Raw genomic sequence first — 14,870 nt, 5'->3', positions numbered from 1 at the left:
TACCCCCCCCCCCCCCCCCCCCCCCCGCCCAGTCCCGCTGACTAGGCTGTTTCCAAAACACCAAAGTTGGGGAGCCTCCACCTGATCCGAGGCACTTCACACATTTGACTTTGAAGGAGCAGTATCTGTCTCAGTTTCACCCTTGATGCGAGCTAGGAAGGCCTTGGCTGCCTCCATACTGCATTATCAACCCAGAGTTTCAAACGAAATCCCAGGAATGATGAAATGTTCAAATTGCTCAGCTATTTTTTCGCTCATAGAAAGGCGGACCAGGTCGCCATATAGTGGTCAAAGCTGCTTTAGAGAGAACCCATCTTGTGTCCCACCCTGCCATGTAACTGCTACCCGGCCAATCACAAACCACCCTCCCTTTCTGTTGCGCCATTACGAAATGTGAGTTGAATTTTAGCAGTCTGGCCTAGTGCCAGGTGAGATCGGGCCGGCCCATAACGAGTGGCTCCACGGGCGGGCCTGCGATACGTCAACGGGGGCTCCGGGGCGCACGGCCAGTCGGCTGAGCGGGGCCCTGCAGCAGCCTACCCACCCCAAGCAGCACACCCCAGGGGAGACTTTAGCGGCGCCCGGAGGGAGAGATCCGGGCCCTGCGGCAACTACAGACCGCCCGACCTCTGCAGTAACTCAACAGCAGACCCACGCCGTACAGCCGTCAGCGTCTGGGGCGCTCCAGAGGTCCAGCGATCACCGAAGGGGGAAGCCGGAAACAGACGCCGACCCGAGAGACCTACGCCACATGGAGAGAGGGCAGCACCCTCCGACCGGACACGCTAAGAGCCCTATTATCCTATTATTCACGGGCTCGGAGCAAAGTTGAGGTGAGGCGCAGCGGGGGGAGCAACAGCTTGGGTGACAGACCCTACATCGACGACACGGGCCGGAGACCAGGGGGTGCCCACCTGCAAACACTGGGGGGCCCCACACCCCCGCCAGCAACACCAGACGCCCCGGGGGGACCAAGCGCCGGATACCCCGGTAGAGACTGACAATAGCGGCCGCAAAGACCCCATCACACACAGTGGAGAGACTGGTGGTCACAGGGGACCGATCCAGAACCAGGGCCGGAGCTCTAACACCGGAGTGAGCTGTGCCCCCTCGGGAAGTGCCCCATGGCGGGCCAACGCAAGAAGGGGGAGCGCATGCTCCCGGAGATGCTGAACAAAGGACAGACCAAGGTAGACAGGGGACTGGCATCCCCGGGGTCGTCAGTCTACTGACTCCACAGAGGGCGAGGTGCCCATAACTAAATCCTTCCTTAAGGCTCTTTTTAACTCTCTCCGGGATGAATTTCACGCACTAAAACAAGAAGTCGCCGGGGAAGTTCGTGAGATCAGAAGGGAGGTGGATGGCCTAGGAGAACGGGTGGCCGCCATAGAGGAAACGGACCACACTCGTAGTGAAGAAGTGGAGCAGCTACAGCAGGAGGTATTGCGCCTGAAGGAGTAGCACATAGACCTCCAAGCCCATGCGGAAGATTTGGAGAACAGGTCCAGGCGGAACAACATAAGGGTCAGAGGGGTGCGCGGAACAACATAAGGGTCAGATGGGTGCCATCATAAGAAGAAGGGTCGGTCGCGGCCAGTTACCTGCAGACCCTCTTCCAGGAGATCCTAAGGGAATCAACCAACTTTGAAATTAGAATTGATGCACGCATAGAGTGGGACCGGCGCGCCGGTCAACCTGCCCTCCCCCGGACATTTTAGCTTTTCTGCCAGACTTTCCCCTCAAGGAGCGTATCCTTACAGAAGCTCGAAAGCAGCAGCCCCTGAGGTTCCGCGATCACCCGGTGGCGCTCTATCAAGATTTGTCAGCAATCACGCTTCAAAAACGCAAAGCTTTTAAAGTCGTCACGGACTTCTTGAGAAGTAAAGAGGTTCCCTACTCCTGGGGTCACCCATTCCGCCTCATCTTTAAATGGGACGGCGCTCAGCACCAACGGCGCTCCCTTCAGGAGACGTGCACCTTGCTTGGCATCGACCAGAAGGAGGAGTGCCCACCACTTAAAGCCTCCCGGAAACCCACCAGGGATGGATAGCAGCAAGTCACCAGGCGACGGTCATCACCGCCGAATTTGAAGCCAGACGCACTGACCATTAAGAGAGAGAGCGGGTCAATACCATTCAAGAAATTGTCAAGGACACTGCATCTGCAGATTGAGCATCTTCAAAGGGGGAGCTTGTTACAGCTTTGTTCTAGCATGGGTCCAGGGGGCGGATGGAGGGGCGATGGGCAGCAATGTGACTGCATGTTTTGTAAGTACTTTACCACAGCCCTGCGCTGCGGATGGGCAGGACTGGAACAATGCCGTTTTTCTGGGACATGGAGTTGGGTTTCGGGTGGGGGGAGTAGGGGAGGGTTGGGACAAGTTGGGATAGATGCTGCGACGAGGGGTGGGAAATGGGGGCAGATAGGGAGGGGAATTGCAGTTGGGGGATCTGGGAAGGGAGGGGAGGGGACGAGGAATGGGGGAGGGGATAAGGAGGGGTGGGGGAGGCGGGGAGGGTGGGTAGTCCAGTGCTCCATTTTTGTCTCTTTACTCTAGGTCTCATTCCCGCACAGGCCGATAGGCGTCATCTGGGGAACCCTTTTCCTTCTCTCTGCCAGAGGTCACCTGACAGACGACGCAACCATGCCCTATTCCACTACACATCATGACGCCCAAAACCCTTAAGATACTGACCCGAAATGTGCGGGGTCTTAATTACCTGGTCAAGAGACGGGCGGTCCTTTCCTACTTGGACAACGCGCAAGCAGACATTTGTCTGCTTCAGGAGACACACCTGTTGGCTCGAGATTGCCATAGACTCCGTTCACGCAAATTACAGGGACAATACTTCTCTTCTGGCCCTACTAAAACTGCAGGGGTGGCGATTCTGGTGGCACGACACTTCAAGGGAGAAGTCCTTCATAAGAGTGCGAAACTGCGAGGCAGACTGCTGACCTACTGCGTTGCTTTGGGCGGCCTCAAGTTCACGATTGTCTCCTTGTACTGCCCCAACGAGGGCCAGGAACATTTCCTTCACTCAGCCCTCACCGACGTCACAGCTACATCAGATAGGCATATCATACTGGGAGGAGACATGAATATGGTCTTTGACTCGGTCCTTGACAGGTCAGGCCAACACACTCACCAGGCATGGACACTATCCTCCACTTGTACAGAGAGACTGAAAAACCTCGACCTTCATGATCTGTGGCACCTAAGCCATCCATACAAGAGGGAGTGCTCCTACTATTCCAACGCACACAAAACCTATGCCCGATTAGATCACTTTTTAGCTACAGGACCGGTGTGCACTCTTGCTACATCTACAGACATAGGGGTCATTTCGCTGTCGGACCACGCACCATTCACCACAACACTCGCCCTATCACCTGCATCATACCCCCCTAGAGTGTGGCAACTCCGCGATACACTACTACACAGAAAAGACGTAGTAAAACCTATTCAGACCGCTATACAAGATTACCTGACCCACAATGCCAACTCCGACACCACTCTCGCGACTCAATGGGCTGCCTTGAAGGCAGTACTCCGCGGGTAATTTATTGCTTTCTCCTCCGCGGAAAACCGAGCTAGGCAAGACAAGCGGGACGAGCTTACTCAAAGGGTGCATAAATTAGAACAAATGCACCAACGGACTGGGGCCCCCAGAATATGGAAACCACTTAAGGTGGCATGGCAACTTCTAGCAGCTCTGATATGGACCGCGCAGAATACGCTGCGCTGAGACTCAAACACGCCTATTATACCGGTGGAGATAGATGCGGCCGCCTGCTGGCCAATCGGTTGCGGGTGGCGCGGCAACAACAGAAAGTGAAGGAGATATACCGGTCAGGGGGGTCCAAAGTGTCAGACGATGCGCAGATTGCGGAGACATTCTGCAATTTCTATGCCAAGCTATACTCCGGGGGCCACCCCCCACCCCCCGAATGTGCTGGCCGCAGAGCTTTACTTCGCCTCGGGCACGCTCCCTTCCCTCGCCCCGGTACAGAAGGAGTATCTGGAGAGGGATATCCGCGTTGAGGAGATGGTTGCCGCTATTGCCCGGCTCAAAGTAGGGAAAGCACCAGGGCCGGACAGTTTTTCCTCCATTTTTTATAAGACCTTCTGCACCACTCTGGCCCCACTCCTCACCCGCCTTTTTAATACCTTCAACCTGGGAAGGACAGGACTAAATGCGGAGCCTACAGGCCGATCTCGCTCCTCAACCTCGACCTCAAACTATATACTGGCATTCTAGCGGCACGTCTAGCCCCCATCTACCAGGCCTCGTTGACCCAGATCAGGCGGGCTTTATCCCTGAACGGCAGACAGAGGATAACACCAAGCGGGTGGTCCACTTGATCGAAAAGCCTCCCGCATACCGGGGGAGCGTATGATGCTGGCAGTCGACGCTGAGAAAGCGTTCGACCGAGTACACTGGCCCTATCTAGAACTGGTTCTGGCCAAGGGTGGGATTGGGGAGAAGTTCCGTACCCTTATCTTTAATTGTTATAGATCCCCCACCGCAGTGGTGCGGGTTAATGGCTACAGCTCGACCGGTTTTGCGATTGGGAGAGGGACGAGGCAGGGATGCCTGCTGTCGCCCCTTCTATTTGCCCTATACATGGAACCATTCGCTCAAAGGATACGTCAAAACCAGGACGAAACCGGAATAAAGTTTGGCAGCAACACACATACCATCAGTCTCTAGGCTGATGACATACTGATCTCCCTAGATCACACACACTGCTCTTCCGGCCTGCATTGCCGAGCTTGACGCCTTTGCTGCGGTGGCTGGGTTTAAAATTAACACAGATAAGTCCACTGCGTTGGACTTGTCCCACTCCACTTCCACCAGGGCTTTCCTGCAGAACCTCCTCTCCATTCAGTGGGCGTCTGATACTGTTCCCTATTTGGGGATTCTGCTCGCCCCTACACTTGCCAGCATGGAGGTGGCAAACTACGCTACCCTCCGCAAGCGGATCCGGGAGGTACTGAACCGCTGGAGACATCTTCCTCTCTCCTGGTTGGGAAGAATAGCTGCGGTCAAAATGACCATCCTGCCACAAATCCTCTACCTTTTCCGGGCCCTGCCGCTGCGACCTCCCACTGGATGGATTCGGCAAACAGAGGCGGACCTAGCCCAGTTTATCTGGCAAGGCAGGAGGCCCAGATTGAAGAGGACGATTGCCATGCTGGCCCCGGAGGCCGGAGGGCTGGGCATCCCTGATCTGCATAAACATTACCAGGCGGTGCAGCTACGTTATTTAGTAGAGTGGAGCAGGTGGAAATCTGAAAAGCACTGGCATTTTCAGGATCAGGCGGTGGCAGGACATCCACTACAGGCGATCCCCTTCCTTCCGAAGATGCACAGGCCGGCAAACCTCTACGCTTCCCACGTTACCCGGGTGGCCCTGGAGGTCTGGGATGCTACCAATAGCACCCATGAACTGACCACGTTTCCCTCCCCGCTTACGCCACTGGTGGGCAACCCGGACTTTACCCTGGGTATGGAGAAAGGGACTTTTGCGCACTGGCGCCCAGCGGGCTGCCGGTTCTTATATCATGTCTACGGCCCGGACGGGGTGCTCCCTTTTCCACTCTTCAGACAGGAATACGGCTTCCCCGAGTCAGAACGCATGCGATACCTCCAGGTGAGGCACTGGGCGCTACAACCACAAGTCCAGGAGACCGCGGAGAGACGTCTCACACCATATGAACGGTGGCTAAAATCACGCACCTCAGACGCCAAACTTATCTTGGACATCGATAAGATGATCCAGACACCACCTACACACACCCACAATCCAGGCCGAGAACGTTGTGAGAGCGAGCTGGGCATGGCCCTCAACCACAAAGAATGGGGAGGGATTTCTTACAGAGCGCGTCATTCTGCGTATCATACGGGGCTCACTGAGACATTCACGAAAATCACCACATACTGGTATTACACCCCGGGGCGATTGCACGAGATGGATCACACCATGGATAGGCTCTGTTGGAGAGGTTGCGGCCAAGTAGGCAACCTGGTACACTTATTATGGGAATACCTGCACCTCCAATCATATTGGACGCACATACTTGACGAAGTAGATAACCATTTCAAAACTGGCATACCACGCTTCCCCGCATACGTTCTGCTGGGTTTCCCAAACGCATTGACATATCCATTGCGTTCTCGTAGGGGATGCCAAATAGCCATTGCATTAGGTGCTGCAAAACATCCTCACACATAGGCGCACCACCACAATTCCCTCCACCACAGGTTGGCTTCACAGGATGTGGCACGTGCTGGGTATGGAAAAATTGTCCCTCACTTTGGCTGGGGATAGAGACCAATTTGAAGAACTTTGGCAGCTATTTCGATCCCTGCTGCTTACGGAATTCACAGAAATCACATGTCCCCGTTACCTTCGTTTATTGCGTCTTACTGAGCCAACGACCACAGACCCTTAAGACACTCGCCACTGGCAGGACTTCACCGGCCTAGGTATTCAGTCAGCTGGGAGATGTTCTGAGCACTGGACAGGGGCTGGTGGGGGAGGGGCTCAGGAGGGAGGGGGTGGGGTTTGAGAGGGGGGAGTTTCCTTTGCGTAGTTACTAAATATGATGTTGCATATTGCTGCTTTTTCCCAGACAGGTCGGACTTCTGAGTATTGCTCAGAAGCACGCGGCCAGCGCTATCCAAAGGTGTGGTGCAGAATAATAAGGATGCATAGGTATGACGCCACCTCGTGCTTCTTTAATTCACCACCAGGCACTCCGTGCTTTTTTTATCATACGCTTGAATGTTCTTTTTCATCCCTGCGTTTTCCTTTTGTCACTTTTACCTGTCCTTCTCTTTCCCCTTTTGTGTTTTTTAGGTCAAGCTTAACACAATAATAATAATTTATACAGCGCAAGCATGTCACCCATTAAGAGTTTCAAGGCACTGGGGGCCGTCTGGGGGAATTAAGTGAGCTATTGCCCAGAGTCACATTTGTGTTGAGTTGAGCTGCACCCAGCGCCAGGGATCGAACCTCGAGCCTCGTGGTCTGGAGTCAGCAGCACTGGGCGCTGCGACACACCGCTCGCCCATATTGCGGCCTTCCAAAAAACGAAGCAGTGCTTAGAGCCCACCCATTGCTTACCACTGGCTTGTTTTGTTGTCTCTCTTATTTGCTTGTTTTGTGTTCATGGACTTGCTTGTTTCTGCCTATCCAAGTGTGATGTTCTGTCCCATTAAACATGGCCTCCTTGCCATATTTGATTAGCTGTCTTCTTTCTGTGCTTCCACTGCTGTCTTTGAGGAAACTACTTTTTGTAAAGCACTCCAGGAGAGTGCATGTGTTTTCCAGCTGTCTCCCTTGTGCTTTTTCTCCCTCGGCACCCACTTGCGGGTATTTGCTTTTATCATCTGCCACTGACCTTGATCCATGACCTGCAGAATCTGCACTGTCAAGTAAAATACTTCTGCCAATGCAAGCTCTTCGTTCTGTAACAGGCCAGCAACTGTCGACGTAACTTGTAGTTTGCAATTTTCTAAAATGTGTAGATTGGTGCCTTTTTCCCCAGTGTAAGAGGTATTTTGAGTACCACTCCAATTGCAGGCGATCAACTTGAATTCAGTTAATGTTGTAGAAATGGTAGTCCTGGTTCCCACATCTCCTGAATGGGCTTGGCCAACATGTTTGTTAATGCTGTTAATTTGAAAGGCCTACAGGGGCCTTAAAAACAAATGTAGGTCTGTCCATTTATTTATCTTTTCACAATAAGTTTGACTCTTGCTAATTTGGGCCATTGTAAGTCACGTTGGTACGCATCTGCATGTGGTAGGTTAAATACCTTCACAGTAAAATTGCACTTAGGTTCATCTGTCAGAAAATTAAGTACAAATGGTGATTGGAAGTTATAAAAGCACACTTGTTGGTTGGCGCCTGATGTGCTCAATCCCCTGTAGTGCCCCATTTTTGGTACTATTTCTGCCCTGCATTTGTTGTTTGAGAGGCATGTTGTCAAACTGTGCAGAATTCTTTCTGGTCACATGTTCTCGTTTTCAAGCCACCAGCTGCAACTTGTTTTCTTTTTTTTTCTTTCAGACCTCAAAAGAAGAGATGGGGAACACAAGCAGTGAACGCGGTGGAATGGAGCGGCCAGGTGGGCAGAAGACCCCCCGGCGTGACAGTGGTGGGGGAGCCATAACCACAAAAGGGGATAGACCAAAAATCCTAATGGATAGCCCCGAAGATGCCGACATGTTCCAGTCTGAAGACGTCAAGGTAACCGAGTTGGTCAGCAACCTTTTTTTTCAGCACTAAGGAGTGCTGAGAGATCAGACTATAGCCTTCTGTTGTTTAATGTCTTTGACTCGCAGTGGAAGTAATTTATGCTGAACTACTCTTTAGATATTGGTGGTACCAATCCTGCTTTAAGCAAACTCCAAATGAGTACCCTTTGCTGTTCAACTGCAGATCGTATGCTTGTTTCAAAGCATTGCTTCTGAACGCTTGTTCTCCAACACTTTACATTTCCATATATTTGAAGAGGTGTGTTTCTCTATTTCTGTTAGCTGAAATAGCTTCGGTGCTGAGGTCTTGAGTGAGGAATGAAAGAAAACGGAGGGAGAGAGGAAAGAAAAAAAAAGGACACACCAACTTTGTCAAACACCATAAAAGACCACATTTTGTTACCCTTTTTAAATGTCAAATGTTTTTTTTTTAAATTTAATTTTTAATTATTATACAGTGATCAAGATACACAGTAGTTGCATAGGTCACGTTTCCGTAGTTAGGCCTCACGCAGGAGACCAATTCTTTGATACATAATCAATTTTAACTAGTTCCACCCTTATGAAGAGCAAGGATAAGTCTAGCTTTCCCTCCTATCTTTACCTCCCTCCAAAAGCCTCAGGCATCCCTCCTGCCCACCTCTAACAAATCTAATTTACCCCTAAATTGCATCCAGTGGCCCCATATTTTTTCAAATGTCCGCATCGCACCTGTTATAAATTGTCTGTTCCACCTTTTGGCACCAGTCCAAGTCTTCCTCCCAGTCCTGTAACTTTGGGGGCCTACTTGCTCCCCAGAGTCGCACAATATTACGTTTTGCTACTACTTCTGCCACACCCATCCAGATACCCACCTTCCTCGGCCATTTTTCTTCTACTGACATTCCAAGTAGCAGACACTTAGCATCTAGTGGTATTGGTATGCCCGTCACCTTTTTCAGCACCTTTTTGATTTTGGGCCAATAGTTCTGTATGACTGGACAGGTCCCTAGCACATGAACAAATGTTCCCAGCTCCCCACAACCTCTAGGACAGCTGGCCGACTCCGCCGGCCCGATTTTAAACATCCTTGTCTTGGACAGGTACGACCTATGAAGTATATGTAGCTGCACCAGTTGGAATCTAGTCCTTATCTTATTTCTCGTGGGCTCTGAATCGCTTCACTCCAATCCCCAGTCGTCTATGTCCCCCAAGTCAACAGTCCATTCTTCGCGTAGCCCACCAAGACTGTCAGGCATATTGTTCATAATTTTCCTATCTGTCAGTGACACTGCTTTACTAGGCATTGGATCTAACAAGAACCTATCGTCTAAAGGGGAGTAGTTAGGTACCATCTCCCCGTCAGGCAAGTGTTCTTTCAGAGCGTGTTGTATTTGTCTATACCGTAATATCTCTGTCTGTGCCAGCCCAAATTAATTTACTAATGTCTCAAACGTAGCAAGTGCCCCTGACCGCCATATATCTCCTAGTTTCTCAATACCACTTACATGTCATTTCGTATACATTCTCAGTTTCCCGACCACACTTAATAAGTCACTATCCCATAATGGGGTTTCAGCCGTAAGCTTCCTATCCCATCCTATGCACCTGTTAGCTGCCTTCCAGGCCTGCAGGACCGCCATCATATGTGGCGGTGGCCGAAAAACACCGCCCCTCCCTTTATATAGGAGTGCCAGATAATCTTTGCCTCCCATGGCCAGTCGGTCGACTCGATATGCTGGTTCATGCCTTTCCCCAAGCACACAGTTGTTTATCACCACCATTTGGGCTGCCCAATAGTAGGCTTTGAGGTTTGGAACGGGTAAGTCCCCGTCATACACCCCTCGCTGGAGTTTTGTGAGCGAGATTCACGCTGCCCGCCCATCCCACAACCGAGTTCTAAGGATACCATCTATTCTTCGTAAATATGGCTCAGGGATCTTAAATGGCGTATTTTGGAAAACGTACAAGAATCCCGGGAGCGTCATCATTTTGAAGTGGTCGGCTCTCCCCATCAGCGAAAGAGGGAGTGCGTGCCAGTGGCTCACGTCCGTCTGGAAGCAATCTATTTGGGGGACAATGTTGCACTCTAGAAACTGGGCTTCTGACCTTATTATTTCAGTGCCCAGATATTTAAATCCATCCATAGATACCGGTGCTGGGCAACTTCTCCGCAGGGACAGAGGACCCTGGGACAACGGAAAAATCAAAGACTTGTCCCAGTTAATTTGGTAACCCGCATAGCTGCCAAATAGATTAAAAATAGGCAAGATTCGTGGAATGCACATACAGGGTTTGCTAACATATAACAGAATATCGTCAGCATACAGCGATATTTTCTCTTCCCAATTGTCCTCCACTGCCTGTCCCCGGATTAGTGGATCCCCCCGAACGCCAGCAGTTCCAAAGCCAGGGCAAAAATCATAGGGGACAAGTTGCAACCCTGTCTCGTACCCTTCATTAATTCTCTAGTATGTGACAATCAGCCATTTACCCTCACCGTTGGACCTTGATATAACAAATGCACCCATGCACAGAACTCCAACCCAAAGCCTAATCGTGGCCAAGCAGTGAGGGCAAAGAGGTAGCCCCACTCCACACTAACAAAGGCCATTCTGGCGTCAAGGAATAGAACCGCTACATTTGATGCCCCATATACCTTGGGCAAGTGTAATATCCTGTATAATCTTCTTAAATTTAGGCACATACTGCCTTGGGACCAAACCTCACTGATCCGGATGGATCACTGAGGGCAAAACTCCAGCCAGTCTATTCGCAAGGACAGGGGCCAAGACTTTGGGCTCCACGTTTAATAATGAGATGGGCCTGTACGATGTGCACTCTTTTGGTGGCTTACCTTTTTGAGGTCTCGCGACCTATCAATGCGCGCAAGCGCATTGAGCGGACCGAGAATTCAAGTGCTCAAAATGCTCGTCAAACTAAGGGTTTTGTTCGTGCGGTTTTCTTTAAGTTCACGTGAATCACGTGACCAAACAAGCACGCGCATCAGCCTCACTCCCTCCCAATTGCATTTTTTCATGGCCGCACAGCACATCAAAGGGCTTCTCCCAGCGTGTGCTGTGCGGCTTCTCCTCCCCTAATTATTCGTGGCTGGCCGGCCGTACTTTCAGTTTCCCGGCCGCTCATCTTCTCGCTTGTTTTTTAAATATTTTTTTTATCACTACATCTCCTTCCTCCTCCATACCGCATCTTTTACATTCTGGCATCTTCCTACTCCTTCCTCGTTCTCTCCTTTGAGTCTCTTTACGTTTTCACTGTTGGCTTCTTTTCCATTTCACTCCCTCAGCCGTTCACTAAATCTCCCACCTAGAGCTTTCGCCTCCTCGGCCGACGCCTGCTCCTCCCTTATTCCTCCTTCTCCTGCCCGCACCTCCTTCCCTGCTGCTCCGTTCCGATTACAATGCTTAACTTTATTGGCGCACAACCACCGACACAGAAAGGCATTCGTTATTAGTGTCTCAAGGAAAAAAAGACATTGCAACAAAGGCAGACTATTTTTATTTGGTATCACATCTATCTTGCACTTTTTGTGCAATGTAGACTTCTACCCATTAATCGTCTGAAAGGCAGCATCTCATCAGATTATTCAAGAATGAAGAAAGGCAAGATCGGCGTCACTGGCTTGAAATTCAAACTGTAAATGCAGAAAGAATCATAGGACCATATCTACCAAGCAAATCAAATTATTCAACAATACGGTCAATCCTAAAGCCTTTCATTCGGTTGAACTTCTACGTAAATCGCTGTCAAAATGTGTGCTGTGATATCGTCAGTCCAATGTGCTTAATTGACAAGCATATCTACAATCCTCCCACGCAGTACAAACACGAATTGTGCCCGACAATGGCACGGTGCCTTTGTGCAGAGCATTTTCCTGCAGCTTCCGAGAGGCCGAGAATACATCTGCAAGCTGCACCCAATATAGAAAGCGTGTGCTGTGTACAGTAGGGACACTGTACTTATAAATAAACAAGCTCTTGCTGGCAGAGGCGTAGTCAGAATGAAACACACTTCACCGCATGAATTTTTGGTGAGGACCCAATTAAATACAGTGTTTCAATTTGCTGGAGCAGTGGGAAACGCCGTGCCATCTCCATTAACCATGAAGTCAGATGTATTTGCAAAGCATTTCAAATGTATACGGTGTAGACGGGCAAAACCAAAGAGACTTGAGAATAAGCGGCGGGAGGTAACAAATGTGAGCTGGTCAAGTAGTCATCCATCCCCAACAGCATGCGCAGGGCACACGAAGTCTAGAGGTGATCAGCATGGCATCTTCCCCCTGTCACACCACAAAATGCCAGCCAAGCAGTGAGGTCTAGAGGTCCCCTTCAGAAACTGCTGCATCGTCGCCCTGCCCTGGGACGGCTGCTGCACAGCACATGTCCCTTCCTCACCGGGGCACGGCATGTAACTCTCCCCATCTCCTCCAGACAGGCTCGCCGGGGAAAAGGGGCAGAAAAAACCAGCACTGGCGTTGCCAATAGGTCTCGCAGTAGGAAAGTTGGAGCTATTACAATTGCAAATAACAATGCCTTCTATTTTTCTTTTCATTTTAAAAACATAAAGGGCTTTGTCATTGACAAAACCAATAGCTCCAACTTTCCTACTGCAAGACCTATTGGCAACGCCAGTGCTTGTTTGGGATTACCACTATAGTGGTCGTTCTCTGATCTTCTGGTAAGATTCCTACCTCTCTAGCCTCTAGAAACATTTTTAACAATTGTGGTGCCGAATCTGAGCTGATCTCTACGGGCAACCTGTTAGGGTCCGAGGTCTTCCCTGATCACTTATTGGTCCTGCAGATCACTTATCAGTCCTGCTATTTCTTCCACGGTAATTTCGCCTTTCAACAGATCTGAATCCTCTTTAGTTAGAGTATTGACGTTCATAGTTGTGAGTAGTTATACACACTCCTCCACTGACCTAGTGGATCTTGCTGTATATACCTCATAAAAATCCACAAACGCAACCCCTGTGGCCTTGTCCCCAGTTAGCCCCACTCCATCCCGGTCAAGGATCTCCATGACCCAATTTCTTTCCCTATGCCTTTTCTCCAGCCAGGCAATTAACTTTGTAGCCTTGTTCCCGACCTCATGAACCCTGTGCTGCACTGCCAATGCATGGGCCCTGGCTGCCCCCTTTGATACCTTCAGTAACTCCTGCTGTGCCAACTTTAGGCGGTGCGTCAGGGCCTCGTTGTGTTCAACTTTTCCAGTCAATTCCGTTTCCATGCTTGTACTTTTCTGTTCAATCTCTTGGTATTTCTGCCTATCCGCTTTCTTTTTTAACCTTACTAAAGCTTGGTATTGCCCTCTCACCACTGTCTTATATGCCTCCTAGAGTACACAGCGGAATTTAACTGATCCCTCGTTTTGCCGAAAATAATTTTCTGTGCCCTCCCGTAATTTACCTACCAACTCTTTATCATTCAGATGCCAAAGTTCTAGCCTTGGAGGCACAAGAGCCCTTGCTGTCTGCTCTCTGAACTAGGTAACCACCGGTGAGTGGTCTGAAATCCCTCTTGCTAGTTGATGTGTGTCTCTGGAGCTCCCCACATCTCTTTTTAAAGTAAACAAACAGAGAAAGGCTCCCATGTCTTGCCGACTGGTGCATGTATCGGCACGTCACCCCATTATGGGCTCTCCAGAGGTCTGCCCATCCCAATGCTCCTGCTAGTCCTCTTAAAGGAGTCTCAGTGGTGGAGGCTTCCCTTCCTGGCCAAAGATCATCCGTTAGGGACATCACCTCATTAATTTCTCCCCCTAAAATTAGTGTGTCCAATGGTAGCTCTAATAATTACGCCCCTGGTGCTATCCTCGTTTCACTTTGCATCATTGGTGGGACATAGACTGAGCCCAGGCTTAGCGTTTTCCCAACACCATTCTGCCTAACGGGTCCCTCCATGTCTTTTCTGGGACATATGTTGCTGTGACTCTGAGAAGGATGCCCATCCCTTGCGATCCCGATGTGTATCCTGCATGAGCTATTAACTTCTATACCCCACTTTTTTAATGCTTTGTAGTGACACCCGTGCAGGTGGGTCTCCTGCAGTGGGACCACGTCTGGCTTATGTCTCTTGAGGAATTGAAGTACCAATGTACACTTTATTTTGGAGCCTAAGCCATTTACATTCCACAACAAGTTGACATTGGTCCTGCATTGCTAACTAGACTAGATACCATTCCCCCCCCCCCCCCCCCCGGCCCCCACCGGCCTCTTCTGGGTGTCCATGAATGTCAATAAGACTCTCATTACTTGTCGCATCTCCTGTTCCCTACTCCCCACATCTGCGTCTTGATCAGTCTCTACACCTAATGTTACTACAAACCCCTAAACTCCCTCCTCCCTGCACCTGTAACCCTGAACGAATGTCAACTGGTTTTGATGGTTCGAATAGAAGGAGTCAAATTGTTCAGAGGTACTGTTCACACATTACCACATTTGTAGCGATGGGTGGAACTTGCCACATTTGTAGCGATGGGTGGAACTTGCAGAGTTTCAATCTGTGGAATTCCAGGGAGTTACATGAAAACGATGCAAGATTCTGTGAAGTTCCGCAAGTGGGTGGAAATTGACACGCCGCGCTGAATTTTAGCACTG

The 14,870-nt window shown here is 50.3% G+C and overlaps 1 protein-coding gene across 3 annotated transcripts in view; it reads left to right on the top strand.

Moving 5' to 3' along the window:
* Positions 1-14,870, top strand: part of PRKAB1 (protein kinase AMP-activated non-catalytic subunit beta 1) — an 81,858-nt gene that overhangs the window by 25,210 nt on the left and 41,778 nt on the right. For all 3 annotated transcript variants that reach the window (XM_086942880.1, XM_086942879.1, XM_086942881.1), the window contains exon 2: positions 8,080-8,259. In XM_086942880.1, the coding sequence (XP_086799006.1) occupies positions 8,095-8,259 (165 nt within the window). In that variant the 5' untranslated portion in view covers positions 8,080-8,094. The remainder of the gene's footprint in view (positions 1-8,079; positions 8,260-14,870) is intronic.

The sequence above is a fragment of the Lissotriton vulgaris genome, chromosome 11, assembly GCF_964263255.1.
Source record: "Lissotriton vulgaris chromosome 11, aLisVul1.2, whole genome shotgun sequence".
NCBI lineage: Eukaryota > Metazoa > Chordata > Amphibia > Caudata > Salamandridae > Lissotriton > Lissotriton vulgaris.
Note: the sequence above shows the minus strand (reverse complement) of the source record. Positions and strands in the feature narration are given on the sequence as shown.